This window comes from Channa argus, chromosome 7 (assembly GCF_033026475.1).
Source record: "Channa argus isolate prfri chromosome 7, Channa argus male v1.0, whole genome shotgun sequence".
In the NCBI taxonomy this organism is placed as follows: Eukaryota; Metazoa; Chordata; class Actinopteri; order Anabantiformes; family Channidae; genus Channa; species Channa argus.
Window position 1 is genome coordinate 7,169,623 of NC_090203.1, and position 27,081 is coordinate 7,196,703.

At 38.4% G+C, this 27,081-nt stretch overlaps 1 protein-coding gene across 2 annotated transcripts in view; it reads left to right on the forward strand.

Moving 5' to 3' along the window:
• Window positions 1-27,081, forward strand: part of LOC137130119 (mannosyl-oligosaccharide 1,2-alpha-mannosidase IA) — a 166,765-nt gene that overhangs the window by 88,962 nt on the left and 50,722 nt on the right. For both annotated transcript variants that reach the window (XM_067509854.1, XM_067509855.1), the window contains exons 3-4: window positions 6,721-6,836; window positions 21,883-21,963. In XM_067509854.1, the coding sequence (XP_067365955.1) occupies window positions 6,721-6,836; window positions 21,883-21,963 (197 nt within the window). The remainder of the gene's footprint in view (window positions 1-6,720; window positions 6,837-21,882; window positions 21,964-27,081) is intronic.

The following is a 27,081-nucleotide window of genomic DNA, read 5'->3' on the forward strand; positions in this document are numbered from 1 at the left end:
CCACTCACCTACAGAGTCATCTCCTTAGTGCACTTTTATCTGCGGTGCCAACCATGTGCTGTGAATAGCAAACAGCTAGAAACCTGTAACATCACACAGGCACGCCGGCTCGCTAACCATGTCTCTCCGGGGCCAGGCAGCATTAACACTAACAAGATGCTCATTGCCCTGGCAATTGATAATTTGATACTGGCAACCACTGGTAACAGTACAGTGCAATTAGTGTGAATCCCAGTGTCTGCATCAGTTAGATTCACTTTGATGTCAACCAGGTGACTTATCGACCCTGTATCTTAATCCTTTGGCTGTTTGTGCCAAGAGTCACAACTTGAAATGGAAAAATGCATGGCTCTGATTAAAGTCTTGTTTTTCCCTGGGTTGGGGCTTGGTGGTACGGACAAAAAGTATTTTATCTGTATATGTTGGCTGAATAGCAATACACGATATCTAATATATGTCAGTATTTTTTACGAAGTGGGCCAAATGCTGTTAGTCAAAGCCACTAAATTAAATAGCCTAATTTAATCAATATTTTGTTGTTCTGTCACGGTGTGGTTCTGTCATGAGATTGGTGGAAAAGTCTAATGTTAATTCAGCATAGAAACCAGGCTTCTCAGGTAATCAGGGAACTAGTTGCAATGTAGTAACCTGGTTACTGTAAAACTGTTTCTACACACTTATTAAAGCAACATGGCTCTTAGGATTTTGAATTTATACTGTATTCAATTGAATATATTTATGTATATCAAAGTCAATATTCTGCACAGTATTAAAACAAGCTCTTCAAAATAAGATTATTCTCACTTGTTAACTATATCACACTTTTAATGTACTCAGTCAGTGGAATTTAAAATAAACACGAGATGGCATTTCAGAAATTTCAGCATATGTTTTGCATGCATTTCATACATTACATGCTAGTTAAATGAAATCGGAGCAGAAATGTTGCCTCTAGACTGTTCCTTGGGGATTACATAAAGTATACTTAATATTGTTAGATATTTAAGGGTTGGGTGTGTACGTGTGTGTGTGTGTGTTTAAACAAAATCAGTAGTATCACGACACACAAAGAGGCTGCAGTAAGTAATTGATCATATGTAATTGTGAACACGTGGCCGTCTAATGTAACCCCTCTGACCGACGCTGACTGGCCTTCTGACAGCCATGATGAATGAACATCCACCAGCCAATGTCTTACTAATGGCTTGGTGTGTGCCCACGTGCCTGCGCGCACACACACTCACTCACACGCACGCACACACACACACACACACACACACACACACACACACACACACACACACACACACACACACACACACACACACACACACACACACACACGTGCATGCATTATTGTGACCTGTTCTTTGTTACACTTGCGTTGGCCAAAACATCAGTGACCCAGAATCATTGAACAGCCTGGCAGCAATGCTGAGACATACTGTATCTTCTAAAATATAAGTGAGTCTTATCTTGTTAATCGATCATAGGGGGCCAAAGTCAGGTGGGTGGTAGCTCACAACTCACCAGGCAGTGTGTGAATGTGTGTCTAGGTCTGCTGCTCATCTTAGACAAGTAGTTTGTTACAGTACTTAAGTACATTTTTAATGTACAGTAGATTTAATTATGGCTAAATTGACTTTTACTCTACTTCATCTATTAGCAAATATCAAGGCTTTTAACTTCATTTTGTTGCGTTACATTTTACAATCACATTACACATTTCATAATAAACCAATTTTCTTTATTTTATAAAAATGAAACCAGGCGAGACAGGAATCCCTCCACTAAACCAGGCGTCGGCAGGCATAGTGTTCCTTCTTCCATGGTCTTATTTTAAAACAGATTTGACATATTAGCAGCGCTTAAGTATGTACGTCAGAATGCAGCCATTTTACTCTTTGGTGTGTTGTACTGGGTTTGACGTTCAGTATCTACTGAGATCTGTTTTACAGTGCACGAGCGCACACAGCTAATGTGAGAACCCCGTACTAATGATCTATTTTTTATAAAAGCTACTGAATTCAGTGTAAAATATGCACTGTGTGATGTCAAAGTCAAGCAAACACTATAACAAGCAGCACTCCAAACATTACCTTAAGTTGAACTTCGCATTGCCTACCTTTTCTTCTCTCTGTGCCGTGTTGGCAGAAGGGGGGGGGAGACTGAGAGGCTGAGAGCTGTGACAGAGCAGTCCTTGCTGATTCATGCATTAATACGATGGACTGACAATTTGGCAATGGCAGTATTTAGTTAGTTAGTTAGTTGGTTTGTTAGTTAGTCCTCTCCTTCTGAAAGGAAAGCAGCCACATGAGCTAGTGTACAGTGGGGTTAAGCGTGACCATCCATTGCGTGTGTATAATGCTAGAGGGGAAACAACTTCATTTACACTCATGTTTCCTTCATGCTAAAAGATTTCTGAGGCTCTTTAATTCTGTGTGTCCTGACCTTATTTCCAGCTCTCTTGACATTTTATCAGGAGTTGTATCATTGTTTTATCTTGAAATTACAGTGCTGCTGGGATGTTACTGTCACTATGTGATATTACAACATGAGTATTTTAGAAATAAAACTGAAAAAACCACAACATCATATAGCTACAGCAGCTTCAACCTGTCATTTATGGTTTCAGTTAAATTTTTCAATGCAACCTTATTTATATAGCACCAATTCATAACATGGTTATCTCAAGGCTCTTTACATAATAAAGTCAAAACTATACAGATATGTATATTTAAAAAGCAACCAGTGTTGCGATGCTGGAAAAAAACTCATACATCATGCCAGATCTGAGCACAATATAAACTAAAGAGTAAAGCTCTACATACTAAAACACAATACACACTAACAATGTAATAATGTCTCCTGGGTCTGGGGCCCAGGGGCAGCTTAAGGTTTTAGCCCAGTAGTTAATCAAGCCTTTGTCATTTATGTGCTGATGTCTCTCTTTGAAGCCAGCACTTCTATTGACTTTTATTGACGTGAGTGTATATCGAATCCAAGAGTGTACTTGATGTGATGCATTGTTTTTATAAACTTGGGTTTTGGGTTGTATTTGTCTAGACATTATCTGATACATCTGCAGTGTGTGAATAAAGAATTTGTTTGTAGCCTTACTGGGAAATAAATATAATGCTAAATGCATTATGGAGGACATTAGAATGATTGTCAGTGTTGGCATGTTTTATAAATGCACCATAAAGCACAGCCATTGCCTTTGTCTTCAGAGAATCCTCCAAGGCTCCTTCCATTTGTAGCAAAGGGCTACAGAAATAAATAGGGTCTTAGACCATGGAAGCTGAAGGAGTACACCATGATGGATTGATCTGCTCTGTCTATCCTCAGAGTCAATCAATCATCTTAGCTTTGGTGCTGTTTTCAATAGGAATTTTCCACACTCGTCTGCTTTGCCTGCAGCCACAGAGTGCTACCTCTGGGCCTGCAAAACCTGAGGGCATTAGATATCTGATTACACCCCTTCGCTCGGTTGTCACCATCACTGTTTGTTATCTAATAAAGATAAGACAGCTCAGTAAATACACTAAAAATGTCCCGTCCCACACAATGGAGTTTTAGTTCTATTTTTAGTTCTACTTTTTTTTAGTTGGATCTAACTAAAAAAAAAAAAGTTTTAGTTACATTCCTGGTTTGATACCAGCATACGTTTTACACTGCATATGGACTAGAATATGGCTTACAATGTCGGCAGATGGTTCCCCAGAGTTGTGTAGACTACAAGTGTCTTGCTTGGAGCCAGCACTGCCCTCTCGCTGACTGTATCAGGTTAACTGCCAGCAGGGAAACCATGGCAGGAGTGGAAGGGTGTGGAAAATGTGAACTACAGCATGGAGCAGCAACATTGTGAGGTTTTGGTATGGAGCTGTATTATAATATAAGCGTTAGTAGGACTTGAATGCACCTAGTAGTAGTAGTAGTAGTAGTAGTAGTAGTAGTAGTAGTAGTAGTCACAACATATGGCACTTGTCATTGATCCCTGTTCCACATGGCACCTGACTGAGCGCATCAACCATTCCTTAAAGCAGTAATATGAGGTGAAAGGTCAGGCGTAGTGAAAGTTGTTAAACTATAACAGCTAAACATCCTATTGAGCTCAACTCGCACTGCTTGGCTTTAAAAGTGGATACTGATTAGGAATGAAAATCTTTTAACAGATGAAAAGCGCTGAGTTGTTAATTGAAACCGACCTGTTGACAGTAAGACAGTTTGATGTCTGTTCTAAGTTATTTAGATCACATTATACAAGAAACGCTTTAGCTGTCCACAGTGCAGAGTCTGGTTTATAAAGTTATTGTGTTAGCACTGGGTAAATTAGGCAATCAAGCTTTGGCATGCATACATTTGCTGCCTTGGGGAATTTAAAAAAAAGTGGTTTGTCCTAATACACTTTTCAGTGTGTGTATGCGTTTGCAACTGAGAATGAACTGTTAATTTTATTTACTGCTTTCCTTTGTTTCATGTGGATGAGAGAGATCCAGATTTTTTTATTTTCAGGATCTGTCTTGTTATGCAAAGGTCTAATTACGAATTAGCATATTTTGGCGAGCTTCAACAGTAATTCCTTACTTTTTTTCCATTAAAAAAAACAAAAAAACTACAGACTTTGATGTGCCAGGTTGCTGCATGGTTACATCAGATCAATCCAACTATCTACTGTAGGCTAGGTTGTTCCCAAGGATGAACATAGTGATTTTATTTGAACCTGTTTTCTCATTTAACCAGGTCAGTTTCCACACTATTGCATTTTTGCTGTTGTAATCTACAATTTGAGCCCCTGAGCGGTTTGTCTGTTTAGTCACAGTTTCTTGTTATTAAACTTCCAAACCACAATTTGCCCCTCAACGCTTTATATAGTAATTCATTAGAAATAATATGTATTTTTTGTGCTGAGCTGTCTCTATATGGTTCAGCCACATTTGCATAATATTTGGTCATATGAGAAGGAAAATATACTGTAGTTTCTCATAATGGTCAGAAGGATAGAATAAACATCCTTTAGCACTTCTCATTTAGTTTGTAAAATGAAATGAATAGCTTCAAATGAGATTCCTAAAGACAGACACACACACAGTGACTTACACAGCCAGGCCAGAATTGTGACATTTACACACACTGTTAAAGAAGGACTCACATACAGTACACTGAGAGTAATCCAGAAACAGCTGCTAAGTGTTTGCTATAATCAATGTATTAGTTCTTTTCCCCCCTGGTGGTTGATTCCTCAGTGACTTGACTTTCATGTTGCAGTGACTGATGCTTTTTAGCTGATGCCTTTAATCTCAGAGAGAAGATGCTTTTCATCTGGCCCACACAAAGCTGGTTTCATATTATCACTCAACATCACTGCAGCAATTACAGAAGCTCAGCATGTGAGGGACTTTCATGTTTTGCTTTTTATCACAGAGGCTGTCAAGCTACTGTTGCTAATCACAATATTAAAAGGTTTGGGGTTAAATCTGGGCACTTATCTACCTTCCTAGAACCCATCTTATAAAAAAATCTGTTATTTACTGTACTGGTTGTCATTTTATATGTCTTATTAAAAAACCCTCACAATTTGACTTAAAGTAAATGCAAATCTGGTCTTAGTTTTCTGAATTTTTTTCAAAGACAATGCCATCTGGGTGGGTTCCAGTAAATTACAACATGTTGTTAGCTCTTTATTAAGCTACAGCTCACACAGAACCCCTTTTAAGTCAAGGTAAAACCAAGAAGAAGCTATTTTTTATTTTTATTTTTTGCAATGACAGCAGTGGAATAAGTAGGGAGTACACAGACGGGCGTCCTGGATTACCTGTCAGTCAATGGCTCTCTGTTTCATTTTGACAAGTGACGAGCATAGTTCTTCACACACCTTTATAATGTGAGATACCACAAGGACCGTGACTTAAATTCTAAACAAAATACTGAACTGTCACTTCTCTGAACTTTATAAACAATAATTCAGATTGTGCAATTGTACCTAATAAAATGACTACTACTGTACATATACATGGACACATTCCAACCAGTAAAATGTCCTAATGATATTCATTTATGTTATATTGTGTTATTAAGAATTTATGGGAAGAGGTGTTTTTAATGCAATGTGAAAGACATTTCTCAGTGTGGTTTCAAGCTCTGTGCCTTTTTATTGAATTTTTCAGAGGTGAAATCATTTTTCAAGACGTGAAATGTTTAACATGATAACTTTCACATTACATTGCTCCCTCACGGACCTTTTTGTAATTGTTGTGGCCTAATATGCCTGATTCCAGGCCTGATTCCGGAAGCTTCTCTAGTAATATACAATAAATCTGAAACTCAATGCATTTCTCATGGTCGTTTCCATCCTCCAAGCTGTGAGATATGACACTGACTAATGATGACATTCGGTTATCATAATGCAATTTACAGTACGCATGTGACCAGAAATTAGATTTTAAAAATTTTCCAGAGATCGATTATGAATCAGATGAGGGAACAACAGGCAAAAGTGGCCCAGATGTGAAATGCTAATTTGGTTTGTTCACAATTCCTTAAAAAATATGATCTGCATCGCTTGGGGCCAAAAAGATCAGAGCTGTAGTGAGTGTAGTACTTACAAATGATAAATGGGGGGATAAAATTAAGTGTTTCCCATGGAGTTAAAAGCATTTCTCCTGTGTGACACCCTGGGTTTCAACAGACTTTAACTCACCTCTTTCCTGAATTTTGCAGGTGGCCTAAGAGGAGCATCCATCATTGACTCACTGGACACGCTGTTTATTATGGGACTGATGGAAGAGTATAACGATGCCAAGGAGTGGGTGAAGACCAACCTTGACTTAAACTCAGTAAGACACTACTTCTTCTTGTTTAATTGGACAATTTTTAAAAATATGTGTCACTCAATTTTTAGTATGTAAACTCATTTTAAAGTCTCAGATAGCTCTGTGCCAAACCCTGACCCACCATGAAGCTCAAGTACACTCTGACTACATTAACATAATGAAGTTTTCAGTAGTGAGCTTGTGTGCCGAATTGATTTTAAGCTGTGCTTTTGTGCTTTAACACCAACAATGTGTCCACTGGGTTTGACAGTTTCCCAAAGCTTGAGACATTCCCGCAGCAATGAAAAGCTTTCTGTGTGGCCACTGGCCACGCAGTGTTACTGATAGGATAGGATTCTCTGCCTCTCTTAAAGGTCTCTGTGAGGTAGGAGGCATGGAGAAAAAAAGTGAGAGATGATAGGAGGGGTCAAAGAGATGCTTTAGATAGAACAGTTAAGGGAGAGTGGAGGCAAAAAGAGGCTGTGACCCTTTTTATTGAGCCTGCAATGACGAGGCCAACAACACCTGAGAATCATGTCGGGATTAAATGAGGACATTTTATGTGTGGTTCCCTGCAAACTACTAAAGTGGGGGCAACTTTTCTTTTTGTGAAAAACAGAGATCGCTCCTGGGCCACCTCTCAGTCAATGTTTCTACCACATAAAAATGTGGTTTACGTAATGGTGTGTAATTACACAAAGCTTAAAAACTCAGCTGTCATTAAAACTGTCAATGTCGTACGGAAGATGCTAGGCAGCAATTACTCCATTTTACTGCCTATTGACAAGTTGTCTGACGCTTCAATTATAGAATGTTTTGATTTCCTCAAGTAGCATTAAAAGAGTTGTTTCAAGGTCTCTTGCTAAGCAAACAACTCGTGACTGCATTTGACATGTGTGGCAAAGTGCTCGCAATGCTCCCCGCACAATTTTGTGTGAATAGATATTATCAAGCCAGGAGTTGTGCGCACACATTTGTTCCACTGGGGAGCAGGCCTAGTTTATAATCACTAGCAGTGTGTTTATGATGTGCTTTTATCTCGCGGAGTTCAGCAGCATCAGTTTCGAGGTCATAAAGAAATGCACAGTGGACTGTTCATTTCGCCCACACATCAAAGGAAACCTTCAGTTTTTAGCTTACTTACGGCACATACACACGCCAGCAAATACATATGCATAGTGAAAGGCAGCCATGAAGAGAGGCATGACACTCCAACACTCAGTTTTTCTCTCTGCCTGCGGCCGATCTATCCTGGCGAATGCAGATGACTATTCGGTTTGAGAGGAGCTGTAGAGCTCATACAGGCACTAATGGGAGCTACTGACAAATAGCCACGCTGTCACCAATCATAAAGACGACAAACACAGATTTACACTTCACACTGCACTTTGTCACGGGAGTGATCTGCCACGGTCCGTCAGCCCGACTCCCTTATGCCTTGATTGGTGATCTCTTAGGGGGGTTAACCCATCAGACAGTTATTTCATCTCCCCTGGGACAATTTGTGACAATTTGTATTCATTCTTCAATTTTGTGATACTTTAAGGGCAAATAATTTACATGTCTGGTTGGAAAGGCTGTTTTTGTGTCCTGAAAGATGTGACTAGATGCCATTTTTATACCAAAGACGTCTTTGGGCAGTGAGAATCTTGTCTTTTGTGAAAACAAATCCACCAGTTTTGCAGTAATTCATGTATATTTATCCATTCACATTGATGAATCAGATGTGCTAGAATGAAATTAGAAAAAAAATGTCATAACCGATCTGTGCAAAATGGGGGAAGACTGGGACAGCTTTGGAGCCTTGTTCACACAGAAACACAGCAACAAATATCTGCACATCTACTGTATACAGAGACATATTGTTTTTAGATATCAAATAACTGCATCACCTCTGAGAGTGCGCAGTACACTTGACAAACACTTATGTGTCACAGGATCCTTATTTTGATACTAAACTACCTTGTGCAGTTTGCCCATCTACACGACTGCTGCAGAGAAGATATCTCACTGACTCAGATATACAGATTGTCAGACACACTTGGAAATGGTTCACCAAGCTTTCCAAGAGCCTTGGGAAATTTTCTGATTTCTTAATTTCATCAAAATACCACTCAAGGAAACGCATGCAGTGTAAGAGCTGCGGAAATGCAGTAGTGTATATTAGACAATAGTGTACTTATTGTTTAAACAGGCAAGCTTTTTTTCAGATTTAAAAAAAAACAGATAAACATGAATTATTTATAGAAAAAAGAACATTTTTGTGTATTTAACTGTATTGTTTAAATAATTAGTATTATTTTAAAATTAAGTTAATTTGCATTTTTGGCTATCTAATGTTTTCAGGGCAGATTTAGTGTCTAGTTGTGTAAATTAGCAAGTCATACTACTCTGCTGTTTTTTTTTTTATTCTGAACAGTTTTGGTGTTAATATTCTCAGTAGATATTTAGCAGACACTGATTTCTGATTTTTTATTTTTTATTTATTTATTTATTTATTTATTTTTAGATGCATGCATTTTTCTTAATTACATTACACTGTCACCCGACACGGTCACTCAAACTCTAGAGCAGCTTGTTAGATTTATCTGCTCACGCCTGTCTGTCACAAGCTTGACACATACTGACGTTAACTCGTTAGCAGTGAAACAAGGACACACAGACAAGGACAGCTTTACAGTAATACAGATGTGACAGCATTTGAAGCACGTTTCAGCCCACCAGGGGATTTTGTTCTTTCTGTAGGAATGAAAGTTGTTGAAACAAACACAACTGCTGAATTTTTCCACTTTTTACATTTAACTAATGGATTTAGCAAGGCAGAAAGTACAGATGTAAAAACCCTGTGCCAACTTCCCAAATTAAATTATTTGAAATGCATCTTGACCATATGGGTTTGAAATAAACAAGCTCCTGATGCAGATCCTGATGAGTGGCTCAATAGACAGACTGGCCTGTTCTGGTGGCAGAGCCAATTATTGAGACAAAAGAAGATCTAGAATGTTTCCAACAATCTTCACTTTTGCCATATTTTTGTTCAAGCTGCTGTCACATAAAGCTTAAATAAGAAGCTGGCGTTGCAGCCACCATTCTTCTTCAGACTGAATAGGACTTAGCTATTATCTGTTGTTAGTTTTGTGTGTTGGAGGCATAAAGTGCTATACGACTTTGTCCCTACATGAATCCTCTGTCAGTACGGTCTGAAATTGTGGTTGAGTGATTGCTTTTGGGTGGATCATCACAGCCATTGTCATTTTAAACGAGAGTAAATAGACATGAATTGTTTAATAAAGAATCAAATTCTTATATTATCAAACTATACATTCAATTTATTAGTACATTATGTTATATTAGCCTCTAAGCTAATGTTCAGCTTTTTCTGCAAACTAATTTTTCTGTAAACTAACGACCTCTGAAGCTGAATTGTTCACATCTTTCTCAGAGAAATCTTATTGTGATTTAACATTTACTATTGTGCAGGGTCCCTGTGTGTGTTTGTTGATGATTCCCACGATGCCTCTTCAGCGTAACTAGCCACATGCAATATTCCTGATACACCTCAGTGAGAATCTCCCGAGCCAAACCAGAATGACAAAGTGACTGGATAATTAGCACATTCAGGCCTATAATTCCACATCTCAAATGAGACTTAAGTGAGTGTGAAGTCTCATGGGTGTCATCGGTGGAGACTGGAGAAAAGAGCTGTGTTTCTCTCATGGTGCATGCTGCCTATTTCTGCAGCTATAGAGCAATTTGTGTGCAGATGTTGTGCAAGCAAAGTGTCACTTAATAGGACAAAGTGGTAGTGGATGGGCCCCAAACTATTTGAGGCATAGAGAGGTCAGAAGTCTGACAGTGGCTTGGAACATAGGGATGTGAGAGCAGTAAAACAAACAAAAACTAGCTTTAGGGTGGGCTAGGGATAGTAATCTGCTGAGCTGCCCATCACCGTAAATAGCCATTAAATTTTCCCCCCGTTTTCTGTCCTTTTATCCAAAGAGCTTTACAATATTGGTTTACTGACACGCATGCTCACACTGACAGAGGCTGCTTATGGCAAGCCATTTGAGCATTTATTAAATCTCCCTGATATTAAACTTGAATTATTTATTTAACTACTGAGGGAAAGTAAACAAACTAGTGCAAAGCAGATGTTAAATAAACTTAACTGAACTAGGGTGCACAAAGTCCTAGCAGCTGCGGCTTTATGTAGCGTCTTGCCCTTGGACACTTTGACGCTTAGCCAGAAGGAACCAGGAGTCAAACCACTGACTCTGTGGTTTGTAGACTGTCACCTCCAGACACATTTGAAAAAATATTTTATTTACTTTGATGGTTAAATTTAGACACATTCCTACAGTTCTCAACTGTGAATCAGCGGGTTCTTCCCCTTGACATTCGGGATCGGCCTCAAAGATCCCTATTAAAAACTACTGTTTACACTTAAAGGCCTAGTTTTGTAGCAGTTGCTATTACTTTGGTAAAGCAGTGGTGCAAGATAATTTACCTTATTCGATAACATCATAATTTCATTGATCTACCAAAGCTGGGGGGGGCACTCAGAGTGGGGGCTCATGGATTATTCAGATTTTATGTTAATAACTTTAGAAACAGCCTGCCTCAGAACAGTGGGGAATCTGGGCTGTTTGTAAAGATGGATTTATCAAATGTCACAGATATGTTTAAAATATTCATTATTTAGAAAAAAGAACAAAAGTGCTATGATACCAGCTCTGTAAGTCCAAGACATTAGGTAACAGAACCAAAAAGAGATATTTAGGAAGCAGGTACAGCATGTAAGGTACTTCATAATAACATAAAAACTCATACTCCTTTACTACTTAAAACGCTTCTGGTAGCATGATGGCTTCATTGATAGTTATGTTATCAATTAGGCAATTTAATAAAGTTAAAATGACCTAAAGTGTGGATATAAGTTTATACCTCAAGGCACAACTATGTGGTGTCTCAGAGCTGCTAGCATGGCTGTAAAGTCCCATTCCTGTTTGGTTTGCCTGCGTTTTGTGTTGTCGTCTTGAAGAAAAACACAGCAGGGGTTGTTTCGATAGCCATGAAGTAAAATATTAAAGTATTTTCTAAAAAATGTGGCAGACGTTAGTACACATATATCCCTCACGCATCCTAGAACCAAAAAAAAAAAAAAAAAAAAAGAACCTCTGATGATTAGTCTTCTGACAGCTTGAGATTTCTTTATACGGCACAAAATTTCTGCATTGGCTTGAGGTCTCAATTTTATTAGATCAAATCATCTTTGCAGCAGCAGCTGTGAAGTATTGCGTTTGAAAATAGCTCAAGTGTACATATTCTTATTAGTCCTGTTATAGTCCAGATGTAAATGACTTGTTGGTAGAAGGAGCACAGATACTGTACACTGCTTATTGTTGTTGTAGTAATCTGTTTAACCTCAAAAGGATGCTGGGCCCAGAGGGCCCAGAGAGTTTGTTGTGCCAGTTTAGATGCATTCTCTTGGCACAGAAGCGAAAGTTTAGTGAGATAGTCGACTTGGGAGAGGAACTTCTTCAAATCGCCTGTGTTTGCCAGCAGCATCTCACCAACTACTGTACACTTCAGAGTTGTCAACTGAACCTGTACTGAAAAGCAAGAAAAAAGCCAAGCCAAAATTCATCTAAAATATCTTAAGCAAAACATTCTTAAAATATTTTGTATTTAAGGTGGTTTAAATTTGGAAATTTCATGCCATTATTAAGGCCACTATAGTCCCCATCCATGTTATGCTCCCACAGCATTTAAATGAGGCTCTTTTAATCAGTTGTTAATGAGTTGTTTTAGTGCGCTCATGTTTGAGAACAAGATCAAGTGGTAACGAGCTGGTAACAAGCAGACCTGGAGCAAGGTTGTTGTTTACCTCTGTAGAGCTGTTATTTGACCCCCTCTGACCTTCTGTCTATGCTAAGCAAGACCAAACTTGCTCCCAGTCCTGAATACGTCCAAAGGGAAACGGTGTCATTTGTGGGCGAGGGGAGATGCTTCAGTGAGGATGTCGTGCCCCTGAGCTGAGGTCCGGCTGAACTGACAGAACGTGTTGGGCAAAGGACATTTTTCAGCAGTGTTTCATGATGGTGGATATTTACCAGCAGGTTTTGTATGATTCATGCGGTTTGTCCCTGTGGACTCATTTGGCTCAGGCAAATGCTGACATGAGGATCTAGCTATTACAATAGGGTTTGGCTCGGGTTCAGAGGCTCAGATTTGCATCTTTGAAAAATACTAGTGACCAGTTTCATACTGTATGTTGATGCCTAGAATACAGTTTTCTGACCTTCAGATTGACATTTTCAAGAAAAAGCTTTTGAGCTATACTGAGAAATATAGTACAACAGAAGCACGTTTTAACCCCTCATATATGAACACCAATAATGTTTTATTAACATAACAAATATCTTGGTTTTATATCTTTTAGCTATCTTTTTTTTTTTTTTTTGCAAAGCCAACTAATTTAGTCTAAGAGTGCAGATAAGATTATAAGACTCATACTGTAGCTAACTCATTGTAAATAATATTTTTTTCAGTTTCTCATTTGAAGACCTTATTTTGGGCTCTGGGAAATATTTTTTCTAATACAGTGTGTTGTTCACTAAATTATTAATTTAGCTAACTGTGAGTAAATATCCACAGAATAATCTATAATATAAATACTTGTATGTTGTAATACTTTGTCACAGTTACTCAAAAATAGGACATAAGAACTACATTCCACCGCATAAATCTGCAAATTAGCTCCATTCCAACATCACTGAAGTTAGTGAAACAGAAACATTTATAACTGATGCATTAATTAGCTTGGTTAATGCCCTAATCTGCATAGCTGGGCATTTAATATATCTGCCTGAATGTAGTGGAACATTAGGCAGCTCAGATGCCTCTCGTCTTCAGTTTGGGAATGAGACGCAGCCAGTGCTGCTGACACAAAGTGAAGGATATGGCTCAGCCACCAGAGCCAGACACAGTGGGATGCATATGATTAAAGACCAAGGAAGACAGTTACACACACCAGTCAAAAAATGGAAGATAGACAACTGAGTTGAATAATAAAGGCTGAGTGAGAGTGTTTCAAAGTCCCACAAGATTTGAGCAATATCATAGAAGACTCAATGGGGAGCTGCTACCCTCCCACCCCTACCCCCAGGAGAGCAGAGACCTGTACACCCACTGTTGTTCTACAGTTTGTGTCTGGGAATGTATTTAGAAAGCGCATCAAAAGATGAAGAAAAGCACTAGAAATAGACGGCAGCAGATTGACTGATATCCTGGGAAGCAGCTGATGTGAGGAGAAAAGATGAAGGGCTGGTTTGTAATTCAGCTATAATTTATCACTCTGGCAGCATTTGATTAATTATTCACCAGACTGTTAATTTGCAACGTAATGTATTTAATGGAGATGTTTGTGATACGGGTTGCATTATCTTTGTTTGCATTTACATGCCTATATGATGATAGTGAGAGATATTAGTTACTGATTAATTGCAATATTCTACAAGATGCATCTTATCAAAGAAATAAAATGTAAATCCTACATAATAATAAGATTCAACCCATTAACCAGTACATTATCTTAACACCTCTCTGCTTGGACCACTTAATCAGGGCTTATTGGTCTGAGGTGGGAATAGGTATTCACTGAAGCATCTACCCCCAGCTTATAAAATGCATCATGGGAATGCATTAAGAGTAGAGCAGAGAGTAGAGAGTAAGAAGAAAAAAGAACTCTATGTTCCACAGCTGATAATGTCTGTGTAAAATGCTATTTGAACAATCAGAAACAGTCACTCGAAATTTCAAATAAGCACAACAAAGAAAGGCTTGAGATCTCCCTGATGTTTTGATTGGTGCTGAAAAATTAATAGGAGCTTATTGCTCAAGGCAACAAACTCTTTTTGATTTGTTTAATTATTTGCTTTATTTGTCATTAGGTTGAATTCAAAGAACAACACTGCACTGAGTCATTAAATTACTCTAATTGGGGACATCAGTCTCACAGAATACGCTGCGAGTTTACTGTAATAATGGATGTCTATCGTTCACTTTTTTCGACAAGCTTCTTGTCTAAAAACATTTTAAAACAATATGGAAGATTCGTTAAACAGTATTATGTAATGTGCCCGCCCACACACTTTAGCTTTGTGGAGCTGTCAATTCACATAAAATGATCAAACAAATTAAAACTTTCAAATTAAATATTTTACTCTTTACAGCTGGGTGGATATCATCCACCTAGATACTGATCTTAAATCCCATTTTATTGGCATAAAGTGAAGAGCTCCCTTCTCTCCCATCAGAGAAAACTGCTTTGTTTCTTTCAGAGGTTAGCAGTCATAAATGCTAACGTCAGAGACCACTTTCAAAGTTTGGATGCTGATCAAGACCATAATTACAGTACATTAAGAGAACGGGGAAAAAGCAGCCATAGCTTTCTTGCCTAAGCAAAGCTAGGTAGAGAAGAATAGATTTGGGAAACTCCTCATGGATGAGGGGAGCAGCTTTGAGTGCGCAGAGATTGGAGTAGCACGATCTTATTGGTCCCTTTCATGTTTTCTCGATGTTAATTAGTGATGTTAAGTTAAACCACAGCCCGTAAGTGTGAATCACCAGCTCTGGTAGGAGAGGCAATCATCTGCTTAATTTTTTTATCCTTGGCTCATTGGTTGATTTTTTTTTCCTTTAGTCTAATTCGGCTTTGAAATGTGAGAACCAGTCAAAAACTGGATGGAGGTGATGCTGGGAGTAAACTGTCCAGTGACAATGATGCCTCTTTATTAGCAGCAAATCATTACATTAGCGTTTGAGGAGGGAACACCACTGGGCGACAGCATAGTCAGCTCCTTGGCACACAGCAACACAGCAGCCATGCCAATCAGGCTGTTGTCCCGGGAAAATCTGGGCTGTGTCTGGTGGCAATCATTGCCATGGATGTTGAAAACTTGTCAACAAAGGAACAAGCATCAAAAACTGTCAGCAACATTGCGTGATGCTGGCGAAGCAGAACACCTACACAGTTGACAGCAATATATCCTGTAGTCATTACACTTATTAACTTTATTTCTGCAATGGATTTTCCTGCGTAAGAGTCGTGCACATTTTAGATTTACACAGTTGAATGCAAATTAAAGTTACCTGTCTTGTTTGAGACTATATTTGGGCACTACTACCTGTAGTTTGGTTTATTAATGCTGGTCCTCTAACTGACACATACTCATGCTACATACAGTATGCGCACGTACTACAACAGTTGTGATTGGGTCCTCCTGTGATTCTCAATCCTGGTCCTCAAGACCCCTGCTCTGTTTGTTTTTTTTTTTTTTTTACTAACCCTGCATTACTCACTGCTGATTGCCTGGATCAGGTGTGTTTAGTTGCTGCTGGAAGATGGCATTAAAGGTTTTTTCTCCCCACTTCACCCATGTTTGTTCCAGCTTCTGATTGACTGAACCCACCTGGTTTGAGAACCACTGGTAGAAATAGACACGTTACACACACACTGCAGTACATTATGACAACTCTGATCAGTAGATGACAAGAAGAAGAAGAGCTATTTTGTCATTTTTTAATGAACAACATAAAGGGAAAATGATAAAACAGCATGTTACCACTTCTCAAGAGCAAGGTCAAAAATGTTGAACTAAACAGTACATATCTTTGATGCATTAAATGGGCATGTAGTTTACCTGTCTCTGTCGAGCACGGTCAGTGGACTGCCCACATGGACACACATTTTTCAGTTGCATGCCGATGTCTGCAGAACGCTGCAGGACCTTTACAAACCCCAAGTGATTAAATTTACATGACAGATACCATGGTGAACCTGCGGATGTCGAAAGCATGAATTGGCCTTAAGTTAGCTGTTAGATAATCTCTTACTGATAATGTTAATATAAAAGATGCAATGAAGGGTGTGGAGTATTTGGAGTTCTTTAAGGGCATCTTTGATGGAGCAGGCTGCCAAATGTTCCACCATGGAACACTTCACTAATTAGTAGTAACACTACTAATTAGTGAAGTATTCCACTGTGTTCAAATCATTTATGTGAGTACAGTATATGCATTGTTTACACTGTGCAGATCTGTTATCTCGTAACGAACAGCAAACAAGCAGTGGGTGGATTTATTTGTAGTTTGTAGTTTTGAATTCTCACATTCGCATTTCTGCTCACTTGGTTGGTTCATTTGATTTCACACCACAGATGAACCTCACCAGAATTTATATGTAATCAAAATAAGATCTCCTTTGTAGGCCCTCTTGATCTGGTTCATTATATCGCTGTCAGCTGTTTAAATGACCTTTCACATCATCTTAGACCAACCATACGAACCATGTGAAGGCACCAGTGTTAATTTAACTAAACCAAAGTAGGTGTGGAAGCAATCAAACTATACAAGGCACCAAGAGAGTTGCACATTCAAACACTCGGAGTATTTATAGTAGCTCTCAACTTGTTTTCCCTTGACACTTTTAAAAACTTCATGTCTAATATGAGAGGTAGCTTAAATCCACTTTAACACTGACAAGACTGCAATGCGGATTTGTTCTTGCAATTGAGTAATCATCCTTTGGAAAGTCTGTTGTTTTACTTTTCGCTGCAGTAGTTTGAGAAATTAAAATAGACAGAAAAACTGGAGGCAGTTTCATCTTGGTGGCAGTGGTGCCTCCACCAAGTGGAGCCTCAGTGTTTACCCTGACAGTCTCCTGTTGTCACCTAATTAGGTCCTCAAGTTGAGCACCGTGAAGAGAGACACCAAAAAAAAAAAAAAAAAAGTGAAAACAGGTGTTATTCTCCTTACCTTTTTTTGAGCAGTTATGATTGCTTTGCCATGCGAAAACATGCCTCAAGGAGCTACAGCGCAATAAATTTTACTTGCTGCTAAAGCATCAAATGAAAACATTTATGATTTCCTTGTAATTTATCCATAATTTGTAGGAAAATAGGGAAGAAACCTTGAAGGCCTGGGACGGGTCCAAGCAATAGCACTGAATGACTAATGTTGACATTTCCCATAATAGTCTTTGATCCTGCATTGATATTTTTTTCAATAATAAATACCACTTTAAACCTTTATGCAGATGAAAATATCCACTTTACCATGAGTATTGCAGAGCATAATCACTGAAACATAAATTTAGTAATACTTACACATTTGTTGTCCTTTTACAAGCATCAACTCTTACGTTTGCCTTAGTAATTGCTCAAGTGCACCGCCATGATCACTTTACAAAGTTTTTGTTCTGTTTGTTTGTTTTAATCAAGAACTAAACTTGCATAGTGAATAAAAAGCAAGCAGTTCACTTCTGATTTGGACAACTTAAAATGTAAAGCTGGTAAACAGCTACCAACATCTAAAGGTTCTAGAGTGAGCCAAACTGCTGTTAACGACACCCTCTGTACAAATAAAATGGTTTTTTTTTTATATGAATAAAGTCTTTCAGAAGATGTTAAAATGGTTTTAAATCTTCTTTCTTGATATCTTGTTTGTGATATAATTTAATTGGCCTTATGTCAGCCTAAGTTTTATTGTTTGTTGTGCATTCTCTGGGCCTCAGGGTTTGCATGTTTATTTAATTTAATGGAGATGCAAATCTGAACAGTTGCCCTATTTCTACTGAAATGTGTTAGCAGTTCCTGAAAATACATCTGACTCAAATAGACGTCAACAAAAAACCTTTTTATTAGAAACAATTCCTGCAGGCTTGTTTTTTTATCTAAATGTTGGATTTAATGTAATTTAATGTTGGAATTTTCGAATCGGTGTGAATGGAAGTGTACACAAAGCTTGGTAAGTGAGTCATTGGGCTTGTATTGGGAAGTAAAAGTCAGATTTTGTTAAAACCTTTGTCAGCATCGCATGTCCTCCCTCGCTGTGCCTTCTGCCTGTCTTGCTGAGTGCCACCATCACTGGTGATAAATAGACACTCTATTCCTAATCACTGCCATTGTAGTACCATTACTGAACGGGGCACTCATTTCAGGGTTGGCAAGACAGCTCAGTTCAGCAGCCCTGCCAGAAGTGTCAGTGCTTTGTCTCAGAAAATACTATCAGTGTGTTGACATCAGGGATGGAGCCAGCCCCAGCACCTTGGTTATACAACACCTGTACTGTTACTGACTGGTTGCCAGAGTTAGATAACACTTTAAAAGCACAGTGCATGTTAAATCTGGGCATAGACATTTTGGGAAGCATTTGCTTTTTTCCCCCAAAAGCTGCACTATGGCATTACAGAAAAAATTAAGCATATAGTAGAACGAGACAATTGGCCTAGGCTCCGTCACCTGGCTTCCATCACCCCTAAAGTTCACCCCGTTGTGATTGGTTAAAGACACATTATATAACTTTAGGTTTTGTTTGGATCAAAGTTACAATATGCAATATAAAATGTAGAAGTGACCAGCTTTGTTGGTAGCTTCATATTTTCTAATAATTACCCATTTATGTTACAAAATGAGGTTAAGTATATAAATGTTTAAAGTGAATATATATATATATATGGAGATAAATGACACCATTGAACAGACACTGGTGATTCCCCATCTTTATGTTATTCCTCTAAGTGGAGCTACTTGCCTTCTCTGCTACCCAATTACAGTTTTCTTATCATCCACACTCAAGATGGCAATTTCCTTCTAAATAGGTCTCCAAGTCAGTGAATGCTAGTGTGCTTCAACGTTCAGCTAGCGTAAGAGGCAATAATTATGTTGACATATTGAGACACATGCAGTGTTATCGTTTTATTTCATGTTTTATATGGAAAAGAAAGCAGACCAAACACATATAATGTTGGCAAACAGAAGCAGCAACTTAGGTCCTGTCCTCCATAGTTTACCTGTGAGAATAAGAAAATTCTGCACTATTTCAACTAATACAATTAACATAGTGTGTTTAAGTTAAAATCATACCCCCACCCCAAGAAGACATTGTACACTTTACTAAGTCTCTGTTTTTGAGGCAGGCTAATAAAGAATGCTAAAAAAAAACCCCCAAACCTCTGTTGTAGTAATTCAGCATAATGTTTTTCTACAGTCCACATCAGCACAAGTAATACAGCTTCCATTAAAAGCACAAATTTTACCTGCTTCAATTAAATGTTTTAAAACCTCAAACATTTTCAAAAGAAATTGCAAATGAATGCATGTTTGCTGGCTGTTTTTATATTAGGAGGTGAGTGCACTGGGGTATTTGGTGGCCCCAGTTAAAATTTGGGAATAAAAGGGAATGAAATTGCATGACTTTGACGCTCTGTCTTGATTTTGATTCATATTTGTTTGTTTAAGGTTAGTTGGTGATTTCTTTGGAGAGGTAAACTTTGTTTCAACAGGTTTACAAAGAAAGCAGAGAGGCTGCATTGGGGAGCCTGGTTGTTGCAGCCTGGAAAGTGATTAATAATAACTCAAAATAATATCTATGGGATTGGTCATCTGACATTAAGGATGATGTTAATACATTAATATTAATTCTTAGATGTTGGCAATTAGTCCTGATGCTGAGCTTGGACTAGTTTATTGGCTTGTTATCATTCTTGTGTTATACTGTCAGACGTCTGAACACACCACAGTCTCCTAATCATGAGTAATCAGGCTAATAAATCAGTCAATCAACAGAGGTTTTGTAGTTCTGTCACGCTATCTCCTGGCAAATACAAGTTTCGTTGTCATGGCAATTCACTGAAAAACTGCCTCTCTGTACTCGTTCAAGCATACAGTATATAGCAGTTTTCCTTATTTATTTTTTTATAAATTAAGTTGGTTTAAAAAAAACAAATATTAAAATCAGATCAGTCAACCATGCTGTTGCACTGAGTGACATGCTGTAGTTCATTCTGAGACACACTCACCTTTGTGTAGATAAACAGACTAAAGCACTGTTTGGTTTGGTCTTTCCATGCAATTCATTATGTTTAGAATATAATTATACCATAGCCATAGCCTATTGAAATACTGAATGATTAAAAAAATAAGATTGTATTAAATATTCACCAGTCTGTACGACATACTGGATTTACTAATACAAACATGCCAAAATGTGAAGATTCAAGGGAATACGATACATCAGTAGTGACAGGACTTGCTGCCACCATGGTAACTAAACTCAGGCAATATGTTCAGAAACACAGTCCTCTATTGCTCAAGGTCTGCTTTTGCTCTGAGTCACCACCAGCATCTGAAATGTAGTTAAAAGATATGAGTTTGGTGTTGTACTCTGATGCCATTTCCAGTCAGCACTTTTGTAGGCTAAGCAATGACATTGTAGCTTTTAATTTTTTTGAGCTTGTGTAAAAACACCTAAAATAAAAGCTCTTTGATGCAAACACACCATGCAACTGTATTTATTCTAAAGATTGTCTTCTCTCTCTACAGTTGTAATTTAACAAATTGCACCTTTGCTTCTTGTGGAACCGATAGATTTTTTTAAATGTGGTTTATATTGAACATTATTCTTTAGGAGATTTATAGAGGAGAGAGGAGATGAAGTTCGTTGGTGTGAGAGAAGAGGTAGTAGAGGACAGAGTTAGATGGAGGCAGATGATGCGTTGTGGTGACCCCTGGAATGGAACGGCCAAAGGAAAAGTAGAAGAAGATACTGAACAATATTCTTTAAAGTCATCCTGCATGAACATATTTTTTTACATTGATTGGGCTTTAGTCACAACAAGCACAACAACAGTGCCGACTGGAAATGACAACAAGTGGACAGATACAGTGGGCCTGAATATTAGACCGTTAACAAAATAGAAATGGAGCCTTCATATTAAGCTTCTTCAGGATGATGGCTGGTTATGTTTTGTCACCTGCATGGTGTGTGATGTGAAATAGAAAATATACACACCTGTGTTGTAGTATAACCAAAGGGTTTCAAAGGGCAACTAATCTACTCTTTTCTCCATTTAATACATAATTTTCACTCAAAAATCCATGAGTCACATCAAATATAACTCATGACTATAGTGTTTCCATAGACATCACTGTGCTGCTTTACCTCTGACTGAGACCTTGGCTGAATACAACATTTGACAATTTGATCTCTCTCTCTCTTGGTTCAACAGAACGGCGAAGCATCACTCTTTGAGGTGAACATCCGTTACGTCGGTGGGTTGCTGTCAGCGTACTACCTGACAGGAGAGGAGGTAAGATTAATAGATGTCTGCTTTCCCCCTCCTCTGGTGAGATCTGCTGCCGCTTTGCTTTATCCCCAACCAGCCCTGCAGTTTGAATGATGAACAAGCTGCCTCTGAGTGTGACTGTGTTTGTGTAAGTCAGTGTTTGTGTGTCACCACAGTGCCCATGTGGAATGATCTCATAATAGCATTTTAAAATCTTTTCTGTAGCTCTATGTACATAAGGCTTGTTGTTTCATTTTTGGAAAATGTGGATTAATGTGGTTTTTACGCTGTTGTGCATTCAAAAGTTGTGTTTATTGCAGATTACAGTAAATAGCCACTGGTTTAAAAACCAAAGGAGCTGCTGATTATTCAAGTATAAAAAACAGATTGATTGAGAAAGCCTTAATAATACTATGCTAGCTGTAAACCGAATTACAAAGCAGTGCATTCAAATCCTCTACCAGCAAAATGTACAATGTTTCCCTCTAAGGGGATTAGAAGCCAACTATGAGAATGCTCCATTTCAAGAAAAGTTGATGCACTGTTTAAAATGTAAATAAATGGAGAATGCAATCATTTGTAAATTGTTCTAATTTGTTGTTTATTAGAAACAAATCAGCTACAACATATCAGATGTTGCAATATGTTTCAAACGACAGCAGGGGCAGGTTTACCACTCTGTTGCATCACCTCTTATTTTTAACAATGATTTGTAAGCATTTGGAAGCGGTTGAGACCACTTACTTACTAATTTTAAAATCAAAACTTCTTCCCCTTTTTTTGCTTAATGAAGGATTTCTCCTGGTCAATGAAGGAAAAGACATCCATCGTTAAAAAAAAACCCAATACATAATTCATTTGGCTTATCAGACCACAGGACATTTTAAATTGTCCCAGTGATAAAATCACCAAATTCTTTGCATTTTAACAGTGACAATTGTTATTCTCAGTTAATATATAGATCCTTAAAGCTGATAAAATTATCTTTATTACAATCAATCACTCATAGAAACACAAACAGCTTAAATACTGCACAGGGTTTGCACTGCACAGGGTAATTTCAAAATGTCTTTGTGTAGTCAAAATTAAAAACTTTATTCCATGAAAAAGTAAATGAAAGCAGAGGACATCGTGTTTATGTTCAAATCAGCTCACACTCTATTCTTGCAGTAGTAAAGTGTTATTGTTGCAGTGTTTCAAGGTTACAGAACCAAGCCTAAAACTGAAAGTCTTTTTGGTAGAACATGAATAAGAATTATTGTCTTCTGTGTGAAGCTGCGTCCTTGGTGAGGCTGCAGTTACTCTGGTGAAGTTGCTCATTGTAAAAACCTGGGGTTACAATGCGCATCTCTCGGGTGTAAAGCTCTGAAACGTAATGAGTGAAACTTGGCCTTGCCAGAAAAGTATTAAGGCTCTGTAAACCTTGGCTGGATACATAAAGCTTTAAAAATTGCCTGTGACAAGCACATACCACAAATGGTCCAGTTCATTATCAGTGTATTGTGAAGCCACTGGAGGTCAATGTGTCACAATAATGAGCATCTGCCTGTGGCAGCCTCCTGGAGCGTACACACACAACATACTCGGTAGTTGTACTGTTTTTGAACGGTGTCAGCGGAAGAGGCTGAAATCAGTTCAGAGGCAGAATTAATGGAGAGAGGATCCACTGACATATAAACACTCAAGTCGGGTTAATGGACATTGATTTGCAGACTGAGCGAGTTGAGGGGGGGGCAGCATAAAATTATCCACCACCGCTGGATGAGTGAAAAATGAATACATTGCCAGAGCAGAATACATTTTTGAATCCATTATTCCACATTTGCGTGCATTAATGCCATGTGGAAAATGTTCCTTTTTTATTCACTGGTCCATAGAAATCTCTATATACAGCATTGATAATGACCCTGTTATATCGCTGTGTGAGAGTGTGCAAGAAAAGAGTAGAGTATGTTATTCATGAATTTTGCTCTTATCTCTGTATCACACAAAGATATCAGTGTCAATTAGTTTGGGTGAAGTAAATCTGTGAAAAGTGAGACCTTTCTGCTACATCATACTTTTGTTCTATTTTTATTAAGCTCCTCCATTTCTGTCATCAACAAGTTCCCATCCCCTTTTTCCCATGTTCTTTCTTTGCATTTAGAATTTTTTTTTCTTGTACTGTGTACAGTTCACCATCAATCTATTGAGATGGAGCACACTGTCACGGTCTCCTGACGGACGTATCAATACCCTTTAACCTGGGGCAGTTATCCATCACCTGGCACACTTGTGTGCATTCTGTGAGGAATCCCTGAGAGCATGCTTTATCACTACCTGACCTACCCCCCCACTCAGTTTACCCATTAGGGACCATTCCTCAGAGTCTGTTCTATCCCAATGATAAAGCCGATAGATTGAAGGTCTGTCGCAACTGCAGAGACTTAAATCACCCACGATACAGTGCAGGGGACTATTAAGAGATTGTGGATCCAGTTTGACCAGAGGACATAGGGCAGCTGTTGCAGCTATGAATGATTGCTGGGGGAATGGGTGATGATTATGGCTCCTTGTAGAGTGCAGTTTGCAGGAGAAGTGCTTAGAGGAGAACTGGGGCAACACCTTGACCATTAATAACCTCCTGTTTGGGCTCTGTGTGTGTGTGTACTGTTTATATGTGTGTTTTCTTGGGGCCACAGAAGGATCAAGTTTAGCCTTTATGGAAGCAGTCTCCAGGTTAAACATCTTGTTCACACAAGTCTGGTCACTTTCTGCTCCTTGTGTCGCGTTTTCATCATTCACCATGACACAATCTTAAACCAAATCAAAGGGCTCTGATAGAAGGAGCGGTTTCTCCAGATGTTATGTGTATGTCCTGCAATATAAATCCATCTTTCTCTAACGTCAAATCAACAATTATAATTTTCTGTTTCTCAGTTGTTATTTTTTTAAACTCTGAAAATAGTAAAGATCAATCATATGGCATGTTTTATTTGTAGTCCCCAAATGTATTTGTCTGTAAGTAGTTATCCACTTTTATTAGTAAGGTTGTGTCATAAATATTCATGAGTTGGTGCTGCTGTTATAATTTAGCGATTATCAAGCTAGCCATTAAGGTAGAAGTCCACCCTGAGCTAAGGAGGAATGTGGAACAGGTGCCCAGGCGACTGCAGGCAGGATGGAGGTTGGTAACAGTATTGATAATTATCAGAATGTCATTCTGATAATTATCAGAATGACTAAATGTTAATTTAGCAATGGGCCAACTGTTATTCATTTCGCTCTTGTGTCTACTCTAGATCAATTCTCACTTCTCACATGGAAATGACAGCTTGAACATTGGTTTCCTGGGTTATAGTTTCCATGTTTCTGTGATAATTTTGTTGCATAATGAACTAGGTCTGACTACATAATAATAACAAGGAAAGGTGGCACAGCTAAATACATTCTGACATCTTTGCAAACAATGTGGTTCTAGCAGCAGATGTTTTTGCTGTGTTCACGTCCTGTTGGCATAATGGAAAGGATGGTAACAGTAATAACATGGGTGTACTAATGCAGGAGTCCAAGGTGGTGGTTGTCCGCTGTGCTGCTGTTGCGGCTGAGTTTGGCTGTTATTGCATTAGCCACAGTGTACATGCTTCTTCTTCTCCTTGTCCAAGGGGAAATTAAGTGCAAATACACTATACTGTATGGCACCACATCGCTAATATACTACAATAGATTGTTACATTTTTGACTCACCGAAATTGAAACACATAAAGATAAAATTCATGCACATTGCCTCTGAAAATTCATCAGATCGCATTTGAGAAGATTCATTTATGCCTTAAATGATTAGCAAAGTGTTGTCAATTAGTTTATTTCAACTAATTAAATAATCTTATTACTGTAATATTTTGTGCATTGGCTGTGTAATTAGTGTATATTTTAAACATGTCCATACGCTTTAGCATACGCTGATTTTAGGGGAGCATCTCATAAATTTCTATGAATCTGTGGCTCTGTATTTGCCTCAGTACATACAGTACTAGAGCATTAGCATACATGTCATTTCACGTGCTTGCACATGTTCTGTCTGCCCCTTGCTTCACCCTTCTAAGCATTTTTGTATGCTATCTGGAACTCAATTTTTCTACTTTACACACAAAGAGCTGCACGCAGAGCATGCAGTGTGTGTTTCATTTGTCAGTGTCCATTTATATTCATACACATGTGTGCGGTGATGACACGTTGTTGTCTCACCCCCTTCCCTTAGCAAGAACAGAGCACTGTGAAGGCAAAAAGGGGGAAAGGGAATGAATTCAATCAGCCTTGTGTGAAAATTGCCTGTGGGCAGAGATGAAGCAGCAGTGTGAGAGGGAGGCAGCAGCCGGCAGAGGAGAAGAAAGACGTGTGTTCATATGCTCATCAGCAAGAGGAAACACAAGACGCAGAGAGGGAAAGAGGGGGATCAGCAGAGGTGAGGAAGCGAAGTAGTGTGTTCACATGCGGATCAGTGTGAGAGTACATGGGAAGGTGGTGAAGGGGGGAGGGGTCTAGAGAACTGTAGGTACAGGTAGAACAAAAATGAAGATGCCCTGTGTTTCTAGTGGGGGAATTTGAGCAGTTTGCTAATACTGTATAATTAATACGACAATGCAAGACTGATTTTTAGAAGATGGTGTATGCTAGAGAATATGTTGAAACCAATATGATTGAATTAATTTTGCTTAGAAATGCACTGGCAAGTTAAACAGTCAGTATTTCCAAACAAATTCAAATTGATTAGCTGTTTATTACATGTTACAGGTTTAATACAGGTTTAATACTGTAATTATGCTTTTGTTGGTGGTTAGAGCACATAGTTGAATTAATTGAATGCAGAACTATTACACTGCTGGTTGTTGGAAAGGAAATCGGTTACACTTAATACCAAAGGTTTTCAGCATGAATGCAGTTGTGCTTTTGCACACGATGGATTTTGACAAATTTGTGTTGCAACAATTATCTTACTCCGACAATAGCTGCTCATGCAGAACTTTTGGACCAGCTGTGAATGAGACAGACCACCTTCCAAACACATTCTGCTTGGTTTTCTATTTAAAAAACAAGCCTCTTGTTAAACACTGCGGCCTTTTGTTGCTTTTACTGTAACGACATGCTATCTACCAGCGTGTG